The sequence below is a fragment of the Camelus ferus genome, chromosome 11 (genome assembly GCF_009834535.1).
Source record: "Camelus ferus isolate YT-003-E chromosome 11, BCGSAC_Cfer_1.0, whole genome shotgun sequence".
Lineage (NCBI taxonomy): Eukaryota > Metazoa > Chordata > Mammalia > Artiodactyla > Camelidae > Camelus > Camelus ferus.
In genome coordinates, this window is record NC_045706.1 from 27,153,572 (window position 1) to 27,176,884 (window position 23,313).

The 23,313-nt window shown below is 52.3% G+C and overlaps 1 protein-coding gene across 1 annotated transcript; it reads left to right on the top strand.

Moving 5' to 3' along the window:
• Positions 1 to 3: 3 nt before the first annotated feature.
• On the top strand, positions 4 to 23,013 carry PYROXD2 (pyridine nucleotide-disulphide oxidoreductase domain 2). Its single transcript, XM_006185079.2, is given in 17 exon segments — positions 4 to 1,010; positions 5,074 to 5,093; positions 7,549 to 7,642; positions 7,726 to 7,799; positions 10,184 to 10,339; positions 12,284 to 12,437; positions 14,209 to 14,270; positions 14,362 to 14,459; positions 16,578 to 16,719; positions 17,087 to 17,221; positions 18,530 to 18,602; positions 18,864 to 18,994; positions 18,996 to 19,021; positions 19,351 to 19,505; positions 20,207 to 20,313; positions 21,820 to 21,940; positions 22,732 to 23,013. Coding segments are annotated over 17 exon segments (1,746 nt in total). The 5' UTR covers positions 4 to 883; the 3' UTR covers positions 22,803 to 23,013.
• Positions 23,014 to 23,313: the final 300 nt, after the last annotated feature.

Genomic DNA, 23,313 nt, shown 5'->3' on the forward strand with positions numbered 1-23,313 from the left:
CAGGACAGGCCAAGGACGGTGAGCACGTAGCTGAGGGTATTTACAGATGTTGTCTTTAATCCTTGAGGATTCTTGGAAAATGGAAAAAATGCCAAAAGACAGAAGAGAGATATTTGGGCCTTCAAAAGAAAATGGTGAACCCCAAGAGTCACAGGCGACTGGACTGGCCCCCAGACCCTTCAGGCTTTGCAGCAGCCTGTGAAGTGGACAGTGTTTAAAGCCTTTGGGTGAGGACGCGAGATGCTCAAGGGGCCCCAGCAGCAGGTGTGGACCCCTGCAGTTTTATTGAGGCTCCGGCACAGCCGGGCTGAGGGGTTGCCCCACAGGCCTCCAGGCAGCGGGTCCCTGAGCCTGCTGTGGGTTTAGAGCAGTTACCCTCTCCAGACCAGAAGGACAGGGAGTTGGAGATGAGTCTGACTCTGTCTCTTCTTTGCTTGGATTCCTACCCCCAGCTCATCCTGGACATTTAATTCGGAACACTCACTCTGTGCATGCACGCGCAAAAACACACACACACACACACACACACACACACACACACTCACTCACTCACTCACTCACTCACTCACTCACTCACTCACTCACTCTTCTCCAAGCCTCAGTGCCTTCGTGAGGGGCAGCATGGCTCCCTGGAGAATCACCAGCACAGTGATTACTCTCCGGAGGCCTGGAGGCGGCATGATTTCTGCCCAGTTAACAGGCGACGTCCCACGACTCTGCCCGGTGCAAACTGGGCCAGGCGGCAGCACGGCAGCAGCTCAGTGTCCTCTGTTCAGTCGTGGCCGGAGGCCAAGTACGGCAGCTGGGCCGTAACTTCCTGCTTTCTCCCTGCTCCTCCCCCTGCCTGGAGAGGCACAAATTCCAGGCCTGGTCCGGGGCAGAAATGGCTGCCTGTGGCCGAGGGCTCAGCAGGGCCATGGGTGCCTCTCCCTTCTCGGCTTGGAGACAAGCTCACTCGTACACCAGGGGACGCCTGAAGCCTGAGTACGATGCAGTGGTGATAGGAGCAGGTAAAGCAGGCTGGGCCAGGGCTGAGGGGCAGGAGGGCAGCCCTGTTCAGAAGCCTGGAGGGGCCCCATCCCCCACCCCTCCCCTTCCTCTGCTCTGGGCACAAGCTGACCAGGAGTTGGGGCAAGAGCAGGTGCTGATGTGAAAAGCCCACTGTGTTTGTGAGCAGGCACCGGCATTCTGGGGCTGGCTCTGCCGTGGACTTGCTGTGTGGCCTGGGGCAGATTTTTGCCCTCTGTGGGCTCGAATTTTCCCATCTAGATTGATCAGGAAGGACTAGATGAGCTCGGGTTTCCATGTATCTCCTGTGAAATTAGCTGGTTGCCGCCACTTTCTTGGAAAGCATATGGTCCAGAAAGGTTGGAAAGAAAGAGCCCTGGGACAACAGATCTGGGAAATCCAGCTGCCCCGGGTGCCCTGCGTTCCGATCACCACCACCTGACCACTGAGACTGCCCCTACAGACTCTGCAGTCGTTACATAAAAGGGAGTTAGGAAAAAGTAGAAATGAGTCCCAGAGATCCTACTGCTTGTCCGCCGAGGGTGACAGCCCCCCATTGTCCTGCACACCTGGGCATGGGGGACCTGCTGCAGGGAGCCGCTACCCACTACTGAGCGCCAGGCTGCGCGGCCCGGACTCTCCCGCGAGCGTGTGAGGCTGCAGACTGGGATCGGGCTGCCTTTCCTCGGGGCCTTGCATTCACACCCAAGGGCCCCAAATTCCAACTTGTGACATTTTTTCCAACTGGGTTTTTATGGAGAGACAATGACAGGACTGGAAGAACATGCTCGTCACACAACTTTAAAGCTGCGTCCCTGTTTGGGCATTTCCTCATCTTTACACATACCAAGAACAGTTGTGTGCTGGTAAATGTTTACCAGTCACCTCTCCAGGGTAAAATGTGTGCATATGTATCCATGCATAAGGTTATTGTAAATACTGAAATAAGTGTGGCACACAATTTTACAGATAAAATATACAATACTCTGAATTCCAGTTAGCCAATCCATTATCAAATTCCTGTGATTTTTGCCAAACTCAGTAACCAACCTATGGTTGCAATTGACAAATGAGAACAGTTCCGAAAGGAATGTTGTTTGATATTTTCATTTACTTTGAAGAGCAGAATGCAAGTGAGACAACGAAGATTAATGTCCGAACTTCTTAAATGACAGGAAGCTTCGCTCAATCAAATATTTTTAGAATGCTGGGAGAAATGTTCCTCAACTTTTTGCACTATTTCACAATTTGGCAGCTAAGACATGACTGCTGTTAAGCTTAATCTGCATTGTTAGCATTTTCTCCATCACTTCCTTACGGGTAACAACCAAAAAAAATAATAAATCAAGCCCTGGTGTGTAATGTTTGCGAATTTCCATCGTGTGTATTTTCAAGTTACCACTTGAAACTGTGGCCATTTTCAAGTTACCAACATGACGTCACTGAACGTGAATTTGGGAGAGAAACACACAGCACGGACCCCATAAGGGTACATAGCCATAAATAACCGCGACAGCATAGACCGCGGGGAAACACAGTAAAACAGTCAGGACGTGACAAGCTTCACGTCCGGGTGAATTTCCCACAGGTAGGTGTCTCGGGCATGAGTTCTTCCTCGACATTGCTTCTCAAATTGCTAACCATAACAGGAAGCCTGGTTTGAAGGTTTTTCTGGCCTGCGTGAAGGACAGCTGGCATCTTCTAAGATAATAATTATCTCTACTCCCTAAGGTCACACCAGTAACCTGGAAGCCACCTTGTAAAGGACAGTGATTTCGCCATTTGAATATGCCTAAGAATGACCCAAGGAGCCTGTTAAAACACAGTTCCTGGGCCCCGTCCCTGGTGACTGGGATTCAGAGGAGGTCAGCACACCTAACCAACACTTTGAGCAGCAGCCCACACATTCAGGAACCCACATACAAAGCAGCTTCTCTCCAGAGCCCCACGTGCCTGCTGCCTAAGGAACCCTGCAGTCAGGCCCGGAAGTTAGCCGAGCCCGCAGTTTAGGACTCTTTTGGGGGGGAAAGGAGAGGTCACCAGAGGCCACAGGAGGGCTCAGCCGGGACCGGGGGTGGGAAATGGTCAAGTGTCCTGGGCTGTTGGATCCTCACCCTTTGTCATTTGAGGTCTGTTTGCTCATTTGTGGGCTCATATCTGATCGTTGAACTGGACCCCGTTGCCTGGAAGCCTTTATTAGTTTTCCAAGATTTATGATCAGCATTGATTAAAAGACAAATAGCTGCCATGTATTGTGGTCTGCTGAGGGATTGGTACTTTACGTGTATTACTGGTTACTCCCCCTGCAACGGTGCAGGTCCAGCGGCCCCTGTGTTTTACATATGCAGAAGCCAGGATGAGCCCAGGACCATCTGCCTTTAATCTATCATATGTGTTTGGGAGCAGGGCTTTTCAAACTTCAGGCTGCAGTCCATTCATAAGTCCTGTCCCGCTTATTTTTAAAACTTTCTTAAGAAAATTTTCAAAAGCACCTAAAAATAGTACTGTGGCAACCAGTATTTTCAGTGAAGTATGTAATCAAATAGATTATCACATGTTTATCACATGATAACTTAATATTAGCTCTTGAAACTTTTGTTCTGTGAAACACATTTATATGGGGTGGGGTGGGGGGTTGGGTGCCAGGTTACAGAGTGAAATGCATTTCTTCCTGTGGATCAATCACGGTCAAAGAGGTTTTAAACACTCCATTTTCAGAGATTCCTTTAACGAATGAGAAAATGGCTCAATGACCTCGAATATTCTGGGAGTCTATGTGGAAAACGGAAAACAAAATCAGCTCAGCCATGAGAAATCCATCCCGTGGGTCATTGCCACCTCTCGTTTGTGGATGTTTGTCAAATTAATGGTTGAGTCTTCTATTTAAGGCAATTTGGGTTCAGGTTGGCGCTCAGAAAACATATCTTGTGACATCTTTGACGACTCAGAGTGACCCTCTGTCACCAAGGAGAAACGTGTGCCAAGTGTCCCAGGCGAGGCCTGGCCCCCTCCCTGAAAACAAGGGCTTCTCCAGCCGCTGCTTTTTACCCTGAGAGTAAGGAAGGGGGGCGGCCCCAATCCAAGGGCCCATGTGCTCGGCCTGTGAGTCTGAGACCACCTGCATCAGGATGACCTGGAGCTTGTGAGAAGTCGGTTCCAGGTCCCTGCCCAGAACCTGCTAAGTAGATTCTGGGGCGGGGTCTGAGAATCAGCATTTACATGAGTTCTCAGGTGGTCCTGAAGCTTCTCAGAGCTGGAGAGGCACTTGCTAGCAGAGGGCTTGGTGTGAAACCGGATCCCAAGCCAAGTTCAGGGCTCCTACCCCACGGGCAGCCCACCTAAAATTTTTGGAAAGAAACTTTGTAATACAGACAAATCTGCCCAATAAGCTGGCACCTCTGAAGCACACCTGGCTACTCTAGTGCCCACTGAAGCCGGGTGTGTTTAATTCACTTTGAACTGTTCCTGTTTTATTTGGGGAACACTGGGAACTGACAGAGATGCCCCATGTGACTAAAGCTTTCTGGGGCACTGATGGGAGCCACACTTGGGCAAAACAAGCCATGCTCGGCAGCTCCGTCCACGTGACCAGCACTCACTAGACAGCTGGTAATTCCATGCCAGCCAGGAATGCCCAGCATCCAGATACCGGCCATGCTCCTTCCCATCCCTGTCACCCGCCCTCTGACAGTCACCTGCTCATCCCCAAGGGAAGTGATGGAAGCCCAGCAATGGGAGGCTTCGTGGGATACCTTCCATCTGATGACTGTGGATTTCTCCTTGTCCCTACTCCAGCACCAGCCACTGGGCAAGCCAAGGTGACAGGGCTGTTTTCAATCCAGGGCAAGAATCAGTGTTTTCTGATTCCCGACAAATTGGGTGTCTTGCAGCATCGAGCTAGATTCTGTTCCAACATCCAGGTACAGGCAAGAGGATTCCCAAGTTCTGCCTGCTCTCTAGGACCTCACGGGCATGGAGACAGGGGTGGATGGCCACCCTCCTCAAGGAATGTGTCTGCCCACTGACCCCTGTTGCTTTCCTCCCCTCCCCTCTGTCTCGTTGCAGGACACAACGGGCTGGTGGCTGTGAGTCCCTCCCCCTCCCACCCACTTCACTGGCCCCTGGGTGTGTGGCTCTCAGCAGTGTAAGGAAGCCAGCAGGATGAGGACCACAGGGGAGAAAGAAAAGCCAGCTAGTCCTCTCACCCTGGTGCTGGCTCGAATGGACTCTGCAGTCATTAAGGGGGAAATCAGGGGCCCCCGGCCTTTCCTCTCCTTAATGCTCATGGATTTCCCCCATGACCTTGGGAGAGTCAGGGAGCGTTCAAAAGCGAGATGATAAATAGCTTGGAAAGAGTGTAATGGGCATAGCCTGGGAGGCAGGTTGGAGCCTGGGGATCAGGTAACTGGAGCTGGGGGTGCTCTGACCGCACAGCTGAGCTGGGCCAGGGTTACCCGCAGGCTGTGCTTCTCAAACCTGAGTCCGCGTACTCCTAGGAAGGAGGCCGTAGTGTGTGCTAGAGGGTGTTCAGGCCACAGGACAAGCAGGGAACATCTTCCTGAAGCAGGGGTGGCTCTAGAACAGTAGTGCAGTGACTTAGCATTGTGGGGGAGCCATGAGACTTGTGCTGGGTCTTTTTTCTTTTTTGGGAGGGGAGGTGATTAGGTTTACTTATTTACTTTCTAAGAGGAGGTACTGGAGATTGAACCCGGGACCTCATGATGCTGAGCACGCGCTCTACCACTTGAGCTATACCCTCCCCGCCTTGTGTCGGGTCTTAATACCTTCCCTGTCATATCAGTGTTACTTGAACCTTTCACAGGGGACACTATTTAACTGATCAACGATTTAAAACATTGATTTTATATTAATACAAACCTGAGTTTGTCTCCCAGCTCTGCCGCTTTCCATCTGTGAAGGTTAAGGCGACTCATTTAATCTTTCTGAGCCACAGTAAAGTGAGAATAAAACTGCACACTTCACAGAACTGTGGTGAAGGGAGTCGATAGGTGATGTGCCCCAAGGGCCTGGCTCCTAAAGCCTTACACGGTGGGTGACCTGTTGTCCCAGGTCCTGGGCACACCCAGGCACAGCCCTGCCGTTCCTCCAGCTGGGTGGGGAGAGTGCGCACCATGGGGAACTGCGGGGCCTCCCAGGATAGGAAGGCGTCAGGAAGAGCCCGTTCTAGGACGTGCTCTCTGGTTGGGCGGTTCGGGGAGAGCCTGAGGAAGTCGGGCTTTGCTCTAGATTGGATACGCTCCGAGGGGGCAGCCCTGTGACTGGGCGTCTCTGTAAACCGTGCACGAGGACAGCGGTCACCGTGCAGAGTGGCCATCACTCATCTCGGCCCAGAGAGGGGGCGTTTGGTATTTTGTGGCAGCCCAGAGACCGTGTCTTCATTTGTGTCTAGACAAAATTGCAGGTGGCCTTGCTGTGCCTCATTTTGCCGTGGTCTCAGACTGCCCTTGTCTGAGGTCGTCATTCTGAGATTGTTCACATCTAATAGGAAAAACACGACTTGCCTCTGAAGGCCAGGCCAGCTTCCAAATGTCATGTCAGGGCTGCTCTTTTTCCTTTCTTACTAGGATGTGTCAGGAGTGTAGGTTCTGGGCCCAGACTGCCTGGGTTCAGTTCCTGACACCTCTACTCATCAGCTCTGGGATCCTGAGCTGTTAGCCTCACTGAGCCTTGGTTTCATCATCTAGGAAATGGGGAGACTCACTGTGCCTTCCTCTAGGGTGATGGGTGGACTGTATGAGATGATGCCTGCACAGTGTCTGGCACACAGTAGTCGCCAAATGAGCTTTTTAAAAAATCTTCCTTCTGAGTTACACCATCCCACCTGTCACCTTGGTGATGGTGGTGGGACGACCAGCATTTTAGGTCTGTAGACTCAGGACGATTTCAGTTCAACAAGTATTTATTGATTTCCCACTAGTGCTAGAGAAAAATGAATAAAAACCCCTGCATCATTTGTTCCCCCAAATAAAGCTGTGTTATAATCATAGCTCCACTGATGGAGCACGTCCTCCGTGCCAAGGGCCCTGTGTAAGCCCCTTCTAGGGACCAGCTCAGAGTGTCCCCACAACAGCCCCAAGAAGCAGGCATAGTGAGGGTTATCAGCGGCAGCACCATTTTTACACATGCGGGAACTGAGGCCGGATGGATTAGGTCCTGGGGCCGCCCCAGCAGAAAGAGAGAGGGGAGCAGAATCGGGAGGTGGGGCTCAGCACTCACAAGGCTGGCTCCTGGGGCCGCCTCGGGCGTGTGTGGAGGGCGAACCCTGGAGACGGCTTTGGCATGACTTCACAGAGGCACCAGGCCTTGCAAGAGGGAAGGTCACCCTCAGCTGGGAGGTGCGGGGGCAGGAGCAGTCATGCAGGTCTTAGATGAGGTCTGGGGCAGTGGGAATTGATGGGGCAGGGAGGGGAACAGCATCTCAGAGGCAGAAACAGCCTGTGCCAGCCCGGTGGTGAGGACTCTGAGCGGCGGGTCGGCCTCCAGGGATAAAGGGAGGGCCCTGTCTGCCCCCGACCCCAGGCAGCCTACCTGCAGAGACTGGGGGTGAACACGGCTGTGTTCGAGAGACGCCACGTGATCGGAGGTGCGGCTGTCACCGAGGAGATAATCCCAGGTGAGCCTGAGAGGTGGGGTGAGGGGCGTGGGGGATGACCACTGGTGACCACTGCTGAGTGTCTTTGTTCCATTTGTTTTCAGGATTTAAGTTTTCCCGAGCATCCTACCTCCTCAGCCTGCTGCGGCCGCAGATTTACACTGAGCTGGAGCTGAAGGTTCAGTGTGTGTGTGTGTGTGTGTGTGTGTGTGTGTGTGTGTCCGCCTGCTCCATTGTCTGGGGGCTTGGGAGGGCGGACAGCTGCTGTTCTCCCCTTGGAGGGTGTGTCTATTCCCCATGGTCTCCTTGGTGCCTGCTCACAGACTGCCTTTGTCTGCACCCAGTGTCTTAAAAATGGGGAAATTTCACATACAAATCAGACTTCTCCAAGAACAAGCGTTGTCAACATCAGGCCCATGTTCCCACACACCTGCACGGGCTGGCACCTTATATGGGTTGGCGGGGTCCTAGTTCTGTCTTGCCCCATCACTTCCGGGGTCCTCTTTGGGCCCCATAGGAAACCTGCCAGGACCCTAAGGCATCTGGGTTTACAAAGCTGCCTCAGGACCCAGAACCCAATTTCTGCCCTCATTACCCTTGAGAGCCTGTCACCGTCCTTGGCAGCTTGAACAGGAATCGGACTCGGGGACTTTCATGTCTTCAGGCTCCTGGTTCACTTTGAGGGCATCCCGTGAACTCACAGTCTGCCCTCATCTACTCCTCTTAGCTCCACCTTGGTCTCCAGTCTTGCCTGCTCTGTCCCCTTTCACCCCTTACTGCCTCTCTGACCAGCCAACGCAGTCACGCATTCCTGAAGCCCACTCAGCTTACCTGCTCGGGGCCTCTGTCACCACCCCTCGGAGAAAAGGGTCCTCTGCTGGCTGTACACAAAGCTGATGGCACTTTCAGCGCCAGTGTTGCCCTAAATTGAAAGTTTGAAATTAATAAGGTCAATCCACCTGCTGGGTGGTGTGGACTGTGGTGGAAGCAGCTGTGGTCGCAGGGTGGTTGACAAGATGGTGGCTTGGGCTGAGTCAGGGCAGTGGAGATGAGGGGACATGGACAAGGTCTGGAGGCTGAGTTTTGAGGCTTGGTGACAGTTGGGATGCCAAGGGTGAGAGACAAAGAGGAACTGAGGATGTCTCCCGGGTGATAAAGAGTTCACTGTGTCAAGAGGAACTGAGCTGACATTCCTCTAATTTGGAATCAAAGAAACTTCCCCTTTCAGTGCTAGAGACGCTCCTGCAGGTGACCTGGCCCCGGCCCCCACCAGCATTCAGACTCACCTCCGCAGACTAGTCAGCCGTGGTGGTCCTGCCATCAGGAACTTCTGTGGTTCAGGGAAGCTTCTGTTGTAATTACTGGACAAGTCTTTTTTGGTTTTCTCAGGTTTTCCTAAAACTTGCGCTCACAGATCTCACTTCTGTCCTCTGGGATGGTATCTTGTCTATGACGTGGCATTCATTTATGCAGTCAACAGACTAGGCACTGAGGGTACCATTTCTAGATGTTGGGGATACAGCGCTGAGTAAGGAGACTGTGCTTCTGAGCGCATAGAGCTTACATTCCACCTGGGGAGATGGAGAAAAACGAAGCTCGCAATGAGCCAGGTGGTGATAAGAGCTTTTGAGAGAAATAAAGCAGAAATAAAGTGCTTTTGAGAGGGGACAGGCAGCTGGGGGTGTGGAGGGCGTTTGCTACTCAGGCGACATTTGAGCAAAGACCTCAAAGAGGTGAGGAAGTGGGCCAGGTGTCTGGGGAAAGAAGTCTTTAGAGGCCAAATACATCAAGTTGCATGTATTAAACACGCACAGCACTTTGTATGTCAGTCAGGCCTTGATAAAGTGGTTTAAGAAAAAGAAAGTCTCCAGTGGGAACAGCCAGTCTTACTTGGGGGGCAGCACAGGCCCCTCTTGTTTTATCTCCACCTTCTTTGACAAAGTGGATGTGCTCTTGGAACAGGCGGTGCCCTCGTCAAGTATTTGTGAATCAAATCATGTTTTAAATGCCTCAGCGGAACTTCCACTTAAAGTGACCCTGGAGTAAATGAGTCTGCAAAGTAAATAAAACTTTTTTGAGGTGAATAATTCATCTGCCTTGTAGGTATGGATTTTCACATAACTGTGGTTTTGTTGTGTCTTTCTAAATTTTAATGATTTACTTCTGAAATGAGGGCAGTTACAGACTAGCACTGAGGGTCAGGGCTTTGGAGTCGCAGGGATGTGGCTTTGAAACCAGGATCCACTTCCCCATGTGACTTTGGACAAATTATTTCACTTCTCAGAGCTTCTGTTGTTGCATCTGCACAATGAGGATGATGTATTTACAGAGCCGCTGTGATGTAACCATTGTAAACCTTGGTGCAGTCCCAGCACTGGGTAGCACCGCACGGTGTGGTAAGCTCTGCTGTAGGGGGCCTAGGTTATACTCTTATGTCAAAAATAGGAGCCAGGATCACATGCCTTGGGAACCTGTCTGCAGTACCTGAGTGCTCACACAAACAGGCAGAGAAGGGTCAAGGGCAGATCCCTTCGAATGTTACCTGTGCTGTCTGTTCTGCAGAAACATGGGCTGAGGCTTCATCTTCGAAACCCCCACTCCTTCACCCCAATGCTGGAAGAGAGTGCCGGGAGCAAGGTGCCCAGGTCCCTTCTGCTGGGCACAGACATGGCAGAAAACCAGAAGCAGATCGCCCAGTTCTCCCGAAAGGATGCCGAGGTAGGGAAAGTGACGGGAGACTGATTTCCTCCTCTGTCTCAGCCTGGAGGCCACTCTGGAAAGGAGGTGGTTTTGGTTGGAGTTGTCCTGGAGCCGGTTGTCCAGAGGCCACAGGAGCTTGGACAGGCCACCCGACTTACCCTAGGAGGGCCCAGCCAGTGCAAGCCTTTGATCTTGGGCACTGCCAACAGGAAGGGATGGAGGACAGTGATGGAGACCAGTGGGCACTGGAGACTTTCAAACATGGGTGTGTTCAATATGAGGCCACTGTTCCGGTGGCCTCCACCTGCTGAATTTCAAAGGGGGAATCCACCGACATGTCCTTATACTGTCTGTGCTTTCTACCTCTCCTGCTTTCAGACAGAATTCCAGGTGGTTATCAATATTAAAGCACATGAAAGCCAAAAAAGGATGAAGGGAGGATCAGAGACAATTAAGGATAGAATAGACTGGATCAGGAATTTAGGGCAAGAGAGTTGTAATAATACTCATTCCCTTTGGCATCATCCCCTGGCAGCCCAAGGCAAGAGTGTGTCCAAAAAGGCGTGCAGGTCTCATGAAAGGAAGTGCACACATCTGATGGAGAAGGCACATTTTTTTTCTTGGAATCGCATTGGAAGGAATGTGTTGGGTAGCATTGTCTAGATGAGTCATTGAATGTAACAGGGCTGATGTGATTGGTTTTGCAGATATAAAAAGATTTTTTGAGTTGCCATTTTTTTGTACCCAGCTTAGATACAAGCTAAAGGCATAGCATTAACTCATATCTTCGTGGAGACAATTTTACAGGAAGAACCTGGGTTAATACAATCCACGTGCTTTGCTTTTTGTTGTGTTAATCTAGTGTTGGGTAAAACCAGAGACCCCCAGGCACACAGCATCTCTCTGATCATCATCTCTGATGATCAGACCACTTGGGGAGCTTTGCCTTTGTTTTTTTCTTAAGTGCCTCTCAAGTGATTCTTTCCTGCAGTAGGTTGGGGTTCACTGCCTACACCCTCTCCTCCCAATCCTATTCATCTCAGACATACCAGAGAGGATTTAGGTCAAGGTCAGGTCCCTGGGCCTATAGGACAGTGGCTATGGCCATGCGTGCTGTGACCACAGGAACAGGAGGCAGAGGCCATGTCCCATGGAAAGTAAGGAACCTGAATTCTGGTTTTATCTTTGCACAGTGTCACATTAAAGGCCTGCTGCAGAGAAAGCTGTTTAACTTCATTTTTATCAAGGCTTCTCCAGTGTACCTTAATACAGAACTTTTCTTTATGTAACAGGTAAAATTCCACAAGTATATCCATGAGTCTAGATGAATCAAACATTAAAAACTTGGGGCTGAGAATTAAGGGAGGACCTCAGGTAGCAGAGGCGTCCATCGCTGCTCCTTAGTCCTTAGTCGCCATCCAGGGGTGGGGGTGGGGTGGTAACCAGGGTGTTGAAATGGATTCTCTAGAGGGAGATTGAGGGGCGAAGGTAGGCAAGTTTCTGATTCTGCTGATGACGGGAGGACATGGGAGACTTGCAGACCAGGAAAGGACCATCAACGTATTAGAATACAGGGAAAGAGATCTTACTTCTACCAGGAATGTATAGAAAAACAAGACAGAGAGAAGAAACTTTTCAGTGGTTTTTGTTTTACTATGGCAGCCCCATCCTAGGATACGAGCTGGTTTTCCGTGGTGACTAGTCTCAACCAGCATTAACTCCTCGTCCCTGCTACCACCTGGTGGCTCCCCTCCCACCCGCGCTCTCTCTGACCTCCCTGAGGGTGGACATCCATGCACGGACCTAGACCTGGGAGTAACTCAGCACAGCCAGGCTGAGCCACGTGTGAGCCTGAAGCCGAAGGAACCATCAAGGCTCAGCTGAGAGGCAGCAGGCCACACGGGGCGGCATGGGGGGCAGAGCACGGGGACAGAAGGGCCCTGACTCAGAGCTCTCTTCCAGGCCTTTCCCAAATATGAAGCATTCATGAGTCGCTTGGCATTAGCCATTGACCCTCTGCTGGATGCAGCCCCGGCGGATGTGGAAGCCTTCTGGCGGGGCTCCCTGCTCCAGAGGCTCAAGTCGCTCTCCACCCTTAAGCCCCTGTTGCAGGCGGGTAAGTCCCAGGGAAGGCACTGGGGCATGTGAGGGCCTTCACGTGGCTGTGCCCATTTTCTCAATGGCTGGACTAAGCCTGAGACTCCACGGCAGCCTGCCCACTGCCATCAATTAATAGGGGCCGCCTGGAGCACTTTAAGCGAGAAGGTCTTAGCCTGGCGTGCTCTAAGAATAGAGCCTGGGACCAGGGCTTCTGTACAAGTGGTTCATTCTGAAGAGGGATCCCAGGGAAAGGAGGAGAATCTGGAAAGAGGGAAAGTCAACACCAGGGTGTGTTACTAAGCAGGGCACCACTTACAAAATGCCTGTGAGAAGCGGTCCCAATAGAAGACAGAGGCAACATTTACCCATTGGGTTCTGTGCCCCAGTGGTCAGAGGTTGTCCTGTAGGGTAGTAATTCCCGCATGGGCATTAACTTCTGGGTTGTGCATCTCTGGGGCCAGATGGGTTCCCGTGGGTGTCCTGTCATGGTGCCAGAGAAGCCCCAGGGAAGAAATGAAGGGGCGCATCTTCCAGGTCGGAGGTGAGCTGCTGTCAGGTTGTGCTGTGTGACACTGACCCAAGCCTGCATGGGGCTCGTCACCATAGCTATGGCTGGAATAAGAGATAGTGGCCAGAGAGTTTAGAGAGATGCCCCCATACAAGAAGGATGCTAGATTTAGGCTCAGCAAGAAAAAAAAAATCTGTGATGAATTAGTGATGTCTGCCCTTGGCATGAGAAGGAAAGCCTCACCAAGCTTGCTATTATTTTCTAGCACTCCTATAGGGGACAAAGACCAGTTTAGCTTCTATATTCTAGAAAAATACTGAATCAGTTAGCTGTGGTCACAAAATTGCTCCATAACGAACTACAAAACTCCAGTGGCTTAAAAATACCCATTTGTTTCTCATGTGTCTGCATGGTTCAGCTGGGCTCAGCTGATGTGGTCTGGTCTCACACGTGTATTTGTGGCTGGAGCAGCTCTTCTCCAGGTGCCTCTCGTCCTCTTCTCAGAAGCTGCAGGCTACCCCTGCCCTGGCCTTCTTACGTCAGTGGCAGAAGCACAGAGGGCAAGACCCGAGGTGCCAGCCTGTATCAAGTTTCTGACCAGTTTCAAGCTTTTTCACAGTTGCAAATGTTCTACTGGCCAAGCAAATCACACGGATGAGCCCAGAATCAAGGAGCAGGGCAGGTCAACTCAGCTAGGGTGGGAGGCAGTGCAGAGTTACATGGCAAAGGGTGTAGACACGGGGATGGGTGAAGGATCAGAGCCAGTAGAATCTATCACAAATGCCCAAAGTAGGCACTGCCTCTCAGATTACCGGTCCAAGGAGCTTCATGCAATAAACATTCATGTAGTAAACATTTATTGAGCAACTGCTATGTGCCGGACACTAAGCTAGGCACTGGGGCTACAATGCCTAGAGATCACGATCCCTGCCTTCAAGGTCCTAGTGCCTAGTTACTCTCTGAGATAGTTTGAATCTATATCAGAGGAATGGATTAGCCAAGCCATGGCATCCCAGGGTAGGGGGCCTCACAGAATTCAAAGTAAGGGATCAAGATACAAATTTAAAATTTCCCCCAAATAATTCTAACAGCTAAAATGTATAAAGTGCCTGTGGACTTGCAAATGTTTTATATAACTTGTTTAATCCTCACAATAGCCCTTGAGGTACAAAATATTATTCCCATTTTATAGATAAAGAAACTGATGCAGAAACATTACAGATCAGCGTGTTCCCTTCTTGCCTGTCTCAGTTTATGTTTTGTGGATCTCCTCTTTTAGGCCGCATAGTGGGAGCCCGGCTGCCCCAGTATTACCAGGTCCTCACAGCTCCCATTGCCAAGGTGAGGGGCTCCCCGGACACAGGCAGGACCTCACAGTGTGGCAGCCTCTCCTCCCAAGGTAAGCCCTTCTCCTTGACGTTTTGCTCTCCAGGTGCTGGATCAGTGGTTTGAGTCCGAGCCGCTAAAAGCCACTCTGGCAACAGATGGCGTGATTGGAGCCATGACAAGTCCCCGCATTCCGGGGAGTGGGTGAGTGTGGGAGGCAAGGTGGGGCAGATCCCCCGCCGAGAGCGATGGCTGTCATCCATTGAGCTCACCCAGTGAGTCAGGCAGGAGCCAGGCACTTCACCCAGGATTCCTTGAAGCCTCAAAGCAACACTGAGAGTTGCGGTTTGGAGAAGGGAAGTTATCTCCCCGAAGTCCCACAGCTAGTAAGTGGCAGAGCTGATTTGCAGCCTGAGCTGTCTGACACCCCATATTCTCCCTTCTTAGCCGCTCCTCCCTGGTGCTTCAGTAGAGGAGCCTCTCTCCTGCCTCCCACTGTGACATCTCAACTCTGTCTGTCTATCTATCTATCTATCTATCTATCTATCTATCTATCTATCTATCTATCATCTATCTATCTATCTTTCTCTTCCCTTCCCACAGGGGCCCTGTTGCCCCTCCCTCTTGCATAGATCCTTTCCCGAGTTCCAGGACCCGCACACACAGACACCTTCTTGTGGGTGGGAAGCTGCCCTTCCTGTTGTGAGTGGGAGGTGTGCTGACAGCCTCATCCGAGAGGGGGCAGTCAGACACAGTGAAGGCTGTCGTTGTGGGACTATTTAATGAGCCCCTGTAGGAGCAGAAATGGAGGGTGTGTGTGTGTGTGTGTGTTTGTGGGGACAGAATATGCTGCCAGGTCTTGGGCCGTTTCCAGTGCACCGGAAGATGCATCTAGGAGCTGCCAGTGTGGCTTTACTCTCAAGGGATAAGAACACCCTGGGAAGTGGTTTTTCAACCACACTAAGCAGCCCCAGATTCCCCAGGGCAAAGGGAAAGGGGGTGTTGGCAGCCGTTGTGACACCTTGGCCAAGCTCTTGTGATCAAACAGCCAATCTGGATCTTCCAGCTGGGGCCTCCTGTCCCTTTCTCTGTGGGTGTCCGGAAGGCTTAGCTACTGCCCAGTTTGTGAGATGGGCCTCTAAGTCATTTGTTTTTTCATTAATTCTTTCAATAAATACTAGTGGAGCACTCATCTGTGCCAGGTGCTAGGGAGACAGTCGAGAATGGAGCTGAAGTCCTGCTGGGAGAGGCAGGCACAGAGCGAGCGGTGGGAGTGGAGGGCTGTGAGTGTGAGGATGGGAAAATAAGGCAGGGGGACCATGTGGTCCAGGCTCAGAGAAGGCTTCCATGAGGAAGAGATGTGTAATCTGAGATTCTAAGGACAGGAAGAATTAGCTAAACAAAGGGTGAAGGAGGAAGGGGCTTCTAGGCTGCTGGAGCAGCCGGTGCAAATGTAGGAGCTGTGGGTGGACCGTGTGGTCCATTCAAGGCATGGAGAGAGGTGTGGTTTGGTAGGAGTGCTGGGGCTGGGGGCCGTGGTGAGGGATGGGGCTGATGAGCTGGCAGGAGCCCTGGGGGCCATTTGTGGAGACTGGCCATCACCCTCAGAGCATCGGAGAGCCAGTGAAGGCTTGAAAGGAGCCAAGTGACAGGAGCACAGCTGGGTTTTGAGACTGGTCTCCGGGTTCTATGTGGAGAAAGGTCGGCAGGGAAGAAAGAGTGGGAGAAGGTGGTCCAGTTAGGAGGATGTTGCTATAGAAGTTTAAGGAGGAGAACAGAGTGGCCTGGGCCAAGGAGGAGGCAGCAGGGACCTGAGCCTGGGAACGTTCTTTGGGAGGCACTTGATTGGATGTAGGCAGTGAGGGGCTAGCAGGAGGCAAGACTGACACCCAGGTTTCTGTTGGAAACTGAAGGTGTCATTCACTGGGGTGGAGAAGACTGACGGAGAAACAGGTTAGGGAATCGGGGAAACGGGATGGGTTTAAGATGCCTGCCAAAAACCATGCCAGTGGAGATAGCTGTGGGTAGCTGGCATACAGGCTCAAGCCAGGAGAGAGCTGGAGATGCCAGTTCAGGCGTCGCCGCCACATTGTTGGAACCAAAGCTCTAACCAACCCCTAGATGTTTACATGGGGAGAGGATGTAGAATGGGAGGTGAAGGGCTCTTACAGGAGTCTTGGGCTCACTTAAAGGCTAGTGGGACATAGCCGGAGTGGGGCAAGGAGAGACTGAAGGTACCAGATGGGAGGGAACATTTGCTCCTAGAACTCAGGGGAGAGTAAATCCATCCTGCAGCCACTGATTCTGATGATTCGTCCTCAGGTATGTGCTGCTCCATCACGTGATGGGGGGTCTGGAGGGGATGCAGGGAGCCTGGGGCTATGTCCAGGGTGGCATGGGTGCCCTCTCTGATGCCATCGCAAGCTCAGCCGCTGCGCATGGAGCGAGCATCTTCACCGAAAAGGTGAATGGCCCCTCTACCCTCACCCTGTTTTTGGCAATGATCCTACAATAGAACAGAATCTTGGATTCAGAGGGTCCTTTGTTTTACTGATGGTCAAGGCAGGCTTAGAATCAAAGGTCTCTGGCTTTGCAGCCTGTTAGTGGCCAAGCAGCTGTCAACCAGTTCCCAGTTCTTCTGCCCACCCCCTTTGAATTCGTGGTCACCCCCTGACACCTGGGCTGAAGCTTCACCAAAGGGCAGCAGAGCTCGGCTGGGGGGATTCGGGATGAGGAAGCTGTGAGTCGGAGAAACACAGACAGCGGAAGTCCTCCAAGACCAACCTGCACTTCCCTTCCCGTGGTCCTGGCCTCTTTCCCATGGGCTCTAGACAGTGGCCAAGGTGCAGGTGAGCCATGGAGGGCGCGTTCAAGGAGTCGTGCTGCAGGACGGCTCGGAGGTGAGGAGCAGAGTGGTGCTGTCCAACGCATCGCCGCAGACCACCTTCCTGAAGCTGACGCCACAGGTGAGACCTGGGGAGGGGGAAAAATGTCTGCAACGCGGGGCTTGGAACTCGGGGGATCAAGGGAACTGGGGCTGCTTCAGGGTAGGAGGTGCAGGTGCCAGGTCTCTGCACGTGAGAAGCCCGTCCTTCTCTCCTTACCTAACAGGCAGGTAGCCCACAGGGAAGACGCCTCACAAGTGAAGGGAAAGATCCAGGGAAGTGAGGTGACTTAGGCCAGGCAGCTGGCGATTGGCAGAACCAGAGCTAGAACCCCAGTCTGACTTTCAACCGGAGTTATTTCTACAACTTTCCTACCACCCTGACTTCTCCCTCCTAACCAGCTCTACTCTCACCGTTTGTGTCCATTAGCCATCGCCATATGAATGTTGCATAACAACCACACAGCTTCTGGGCATCTAACAAAAAATACTGAGTTAGCACACGAAGTAGGGTAAATTAGTTGATCTTGGCTGAGTTCGGCCGATCTGGGATCTGGGCTCACTCACCTGCATCTTCTGTCAGCTGTGGGTCACTAGTGGGCCTTGCTGACCTTGGCTGACCTAGCGTGTGTGCCTGGGGCTCTGCTGGCCATGACGAGCCCAGGGTGGTCTCAGGACGATGGGGACCTCTGTCTAAAGCTGACAGCTCTGCTCCCTGTGTCTCTCGTCCTCCAGCACATTAGTCCAAGCGTGTTCTCAGGGTCTGGCGGAGGGCAACAGTGAGCAAACTGAATCGTGCAAGTGCTTTCCAGGCTTCTCTTTGAAACCCATTTGCCAGCAGTAGCCCTGTCTCATGGCCAAGCTCAGAGTCACAGTGCAAGGACATTAAAAAGGGGTGTGCATACAGGGAGGGCCGGGGATTGGGGGCAATTTTGCAATTGAGCACACCTTCCCTGTCCCCCAAAGGTATGACAATATGTGTATGGGCAAGTAGCTCCCAGTCATTCTTGGAGACAAGGCACCACTTTTTCCAAGTGATTCCATTAATAAAATTCAGTAAACATCAATTCAAAGAATCTTTAGACAATTTTGAGACCATCAAGACTTCCAAGAGCTTGCAGACCAGAGGAGAAGGGCTGCAGCCCACTGGCCATATCCATAGCAGGAGCTGGAGTGGGCTGTTTACAGTCAGGACTGCGGGCAGAGAGTAAAGGATAGAATGGTTAGCGCTGAGTGGGAATGGTCCAGGAGGGCTTCCCAGAGGAGGTGGTTTAGCTGAGCTCTGAGGGAGGGAGAGGATCTTCAGCAGTAGAGGGACCAGCCTCAGCAAAGGCGGAAGGCAGCTCCTTTGGGGCCTCGGCCACCCCAGAATGGAAACTTCTCCTTCTAGGAGTGGCTTCCTGAGGAGTTTGTGCAGAGAATCTCCCAGCTGGACATCCAGTCACCTGTTACCAAGATCAACGGTAGGAGACTCACAGATGTCAGAGCAGTCTCTCCCTGTGTTATCTGAGTAAGAAATCTCCCGGTCCGGGAAAGACTCACCTACGTCGTCAGCTCTAGTCCCTGACCGCCAGCCTGCCCCCTAGTTTGAAGGTGAAACACTTTCTCGTACTTTTTCTTCCAAGTCGACCACGTGGGTAAGCAGGTGGTAGGTAGAGAAGGAGGATCCTGGGGGGCTGAGGACACAGGCCTTTGGGCCCTGACCCTCCTCTTTGGTCCCTCAGTGGCTGTTAACAGGCTGCCTGACTTCCTGGCAGCCCCCAATACTCCCGGGGGCCAGCCACTGCCCCATCACCAGTGTACCATCCACCTCAACTGTGAGGACACCCTCCTTCTCCATCGGGCCTATGAAGACTGCCATGGATGGCCTGCCTTCACACAGGTGGGGGTCCCTGGAGACATTGGAGCCCCTGGTTGGAGCATAGGGTGTATGGTGGGGGCAACAGGGACAAGCTGCACATTCACAGGGGGGCTGGGGCGGGATGAGAGAGCCGGGTCCTGGAGGTCTGGCAGGGATGAGGGCCTAGGGATGAGGGACACCCCATGGTGGTCTGGATGGTCCTGGTGGTCCTGGTGGTTCCTGAGTCCTTGCAGGCAAAGGCCACCTCACAGAGATCAGCAGCCCAGCCCTGGTGCCCTCTCATCTCGGAGCAGCTCCCTAGCCCCTTCCTCCAGCAGGCCCAACCCTCTCCCCTCCCGTGTTGCATGCAGACCTATAATTGAGCTCTGCATCCCTTCCTCGCTGGACCCCACCCTGGCTCCCCCCGGCTGCCACGTCATCTCCCTCTTCACTCAATACACTCCCTACACACTGTCTGGAGGCAAGGCCTGGGACGAGCTGGAGAGAAATGCTTACGCAGACAGAGGTAAATAGGGCTGAACCGTCCTGTCTCCACAGTGACAGCTGGCCGTGCAGCCCAGGTGGACCCCTCTCCTCCTGACTGCCCCACTCAGGATTCACACCTGTGCCAGGGGGAGAGGCATGCCCGGGAAACCTCAGTCAACGTAACGAGTGCCTGTGGGGATCAGGCACTGGGCTAAGAAAGCCAAAAAGACACAATTCTTACCCTCAAGTTACTCAAGGTCCCATAGGGGAGACTAGTAAGCCAGTCTTCCAGTTCAACGGACTGTGCGAACCAAAGGAGGAAGCCAGAGAGACAAGGAGAGCTTTCCAAAGGAGGGGACAATTTAAGATGGGTTTTAAAGGATGAATAGGAGTCAGCCAGGCAGCAAAGGGCATTCCAAGCAAAAGAAATAACTTGATCAGAGCAATGAGGTGAAGAAATCTTTGCATATTCAAGGGTAAGTCTGTGTTTAGGGCTGGAGTAAAAAGGTGGGAAAGAGTGGGACGCTGGACTAGCCTGAGATCCATAGGCCTTTGTAGCAAATAAATAATTTGCTATGGACTGTTTCTGGGTTTTGCTTATTGAGAATTAATTTGCATGTGGAAAAAACCCTTTTAAATGTAGAGTTTAATGAATTTTCATAAATTTGCCAACCTGCACAATTGTAATGCCTCCTCTTCTTCCTCTGAACATCCTCTCATTTCACTGTGTTTGGCACCCAGTGTTTGATTGCATCGAGGCCTACGCCCCTGGCTTCAAGGGCTCCGTGGTGGGCAGAGACGTCCTCACACCCCCTGATTTGGAGAGAATCTTTGGGCTTCCTGGAGGGGTGAGTATAGGACTGGGGGGGTCTCTCATTACCTTTTCCCTGCACCACTTCCCTGGCAGACCCCTTTGGCTTTATCTAGTCACACCCAGCCTCCTGGGGAAGAGAGGACAGTGGCAGAGACCACAGCAGGGAGGGTGGAGGAGTGGTCAGATCTAGGGAATGGGGAGGGGGGTGAGGAGGCGCGGACAGGAGAGGGAGCGCTGCTGAGCAGGCTGCCAGGACTGTGGCCCTTCTGCCTGAATGTCCATGTCAGCCTCTCCCATCTGGCTTTCTTCAGAGGGACCTGTTCCCTAAGGCAGCATGGCCTCCGACTTCTCTCTGACTTGTCAAAAACTCACTGAGCCTGGAGGCAGGGGGACAGGAGAGGGGGCCAAGTCCAGTACAGCAGCCTCTAGCTTCGTGTGATTATTGATGGTTTCAGTGCGGCCAGGCCGGGATGAGATGTGCTTCAGGTATAAAATGCACCCCAGATGGCAAAGACTGACTATGAAAAAAATGTAACATGCCTCACCAATAATTTTTATACCGATCACATGTTGAAGTGATAATATTTTGGATCTACTGGGTTAAATTCAATAGATTATTGACATTAATGTCACCAGTTTCTTTTTAAGTTTGAATGTGGTTACTAGGAAATCTAAAATTACTATGTGGCTCCTGTTTTATTTGTATTGGGCAGCCACTGGGCCAGATAGAGAGGGAGGAGGCCAGGCAGTGGGAAGTGAAGGGAAAGGATGGAGGAGGAAGCTTGGGGCAGCAGACTGAGAGGTCCCAGTAATGCTCTGAGTGCAGAGGTCGGGTGGAGGTGATGTAAAGCAACTGCCTGGAGGCAGAGGATGGGGAGGAGATGCAGGGAAGACGGGAGAGGAGCAGACTTGAGGGAAGAGGGCGAGCTCAGTTTGGGACATGATGAGGGGCAGCCAGTGGCCATCCCCATGGTGACATCCAGCAGATGTTGGTCTCCTTGTCCAGACCTGCCCTTCAGGTGCATCCTTCCCCTTACCCCACACTGCCTCCCTCCTCGGCTGGTCTGACCCTGGCCAGTGGAGCAGAACTGAGCTCGAGTCCCAGTGTCCTTGTCTGCCATTTACTGTGACCGTGCAGGAGGTTGGACCCCCAGGGCCCAGGCTCAGATTGATATTTTGGCCAAAGAAGCATGTTGCTAGCAGCCAAAATAAATCAAATTCCTCTGTTTTCTAACAGAGAGAGGGGGATTCGTAGTCCACAGCAGAATCTTTAAAATCTCCCTTTTCTTCCCCATTCAGTTTCCTCACACTCTGAAGATGCTCCCTACCCTTCTTTCTTCTTGAAAAATGCCTCTAGGAAACTTCACCCCCAGCCCTAGGACATGTGCCTACTCTGTCTCTCCCCCTCCTCATTCTGTGTCATAAGACCCCGAGAAAACATCCTGGAAGAAGAAGAACCTTCCTTGGAGAGCAGGGGAGGGGAAGGCGGTGGGGACTGTAATACTCCTGTGTTAACAGGCTGTGGCCCTGCCTCCCGCAGAACGTATTCCACTGTGCCATGGCCCTGGACCAGCTGTACTTTGCCCGCCCTGTGCCACTGCACTCCAGCTACCGCAGCCCTCTCCAGGGTCTGTATCTCTGCGGAAGTGGGGCCCATCCTGGTGAGTGACCCTCGGTCTTACTACCTGTGTGGGTAGCGAGGGCTGGCGGGATGTCAGAGGCTTGCAGACAGGGGAGCAGGGGAGCAGGAGGGAGGCAAGGAGCTCCCACGAGAACAAGCCATTTCCCTAGCTGAGAATTCTCAGTGCCCCGAGATAAACAGGCTAGCTCATACCTCCTCCTCGTGAGGTCTGGGGATACGTCCCAGTGGAGCCATCTCTCCAAATTCCCATTATGGGTTGTGAGAGACCCATGTCCCTAAATTCCCCATCCGTATTTTAGGCCAGTGAGGATGATCAGCAAAGTTCAGTTTCTCAATTTAAAAAAATTTCCCTGCCCCATCCCAGGCCTAACCAACCCTACAGATGCTCATTTCATATTGATGCTTCCTCTGAGCTATGTGGGCCCTGGTCTCCCAGACAGGGTCCGAACTTCCACGTCTTCCCCCCAAGCCCTTAGCGAGCCCCTCAATCTAGTTTCATGTGAAGAGAGTCTCACCATCTGGCCCATCAGCTCTCAGACTTGGGGTGGGGGAGGACACTTGCTTGGACTGTGCACCGGCCCCTCTGTGGAGCACTGAGGCAGGCAGCCTGCAGGGGAGCCCAGGCTGTGGCTTCAGAGTCGTCCCAGGTGCTTCTGATGCCACGGCCCCAGCACCACACTTCAGGCATCCCCACTCTGCTCTGCTGGTGCCTCTGCAAGCCCCAGCCTCCGTGTGTGTGGGTGGGTGGGTGGGAGGAAGAGGGGGAGTGGGGATGAGCACAACTTTGGTTCATGGGAAACTCTCTTCCAGGAGGAGGTGTCATGGGAGCCGCTGGACGCAATGCAGCGCACGTGGTCTTCAGGGACCTCAGGAGCATGTAACACGAACCAACTCTGACCCAGGAAGAGGTCACCATTGAGATTTTAAGTCCCCATTGGATCAGCTTCCCAGGAAATGGCTTGAGGCAGGCCAGTCCTCAAGGAGCAAGCTGCTATTCTAGAAGAAACATGCAATTTACATTTGGTCCAAGTTAACTTTGTGCCCATGACCTCATGAATAAACTGGCTTTATTAAAGCCGTGTTTTACATGGACAGTTTGCATTTTTTTCTATACATTAGTAGAGTAGGTAATATGCAATAACTAGGTGATTACATGCGGGATATACTTGTCTGGGATACTCAGTAATCTCCCATCAGCTCCAAACAGTCCATTTGACCAATGAGCATCCTCCTCTCACTGCTGGGCGCCCCCTACCAGCTGACTGAGGGACTGCCCTGAGGAGGCCCAGTCTACTGCTGTCACATTTCTGGCAAACTGTATGAGAAAGGACCTGATTCCCCAGGGACCCACAAAGTCACCCAGTGGAGCCACGGGCCTGAGCAGTGCTTGGC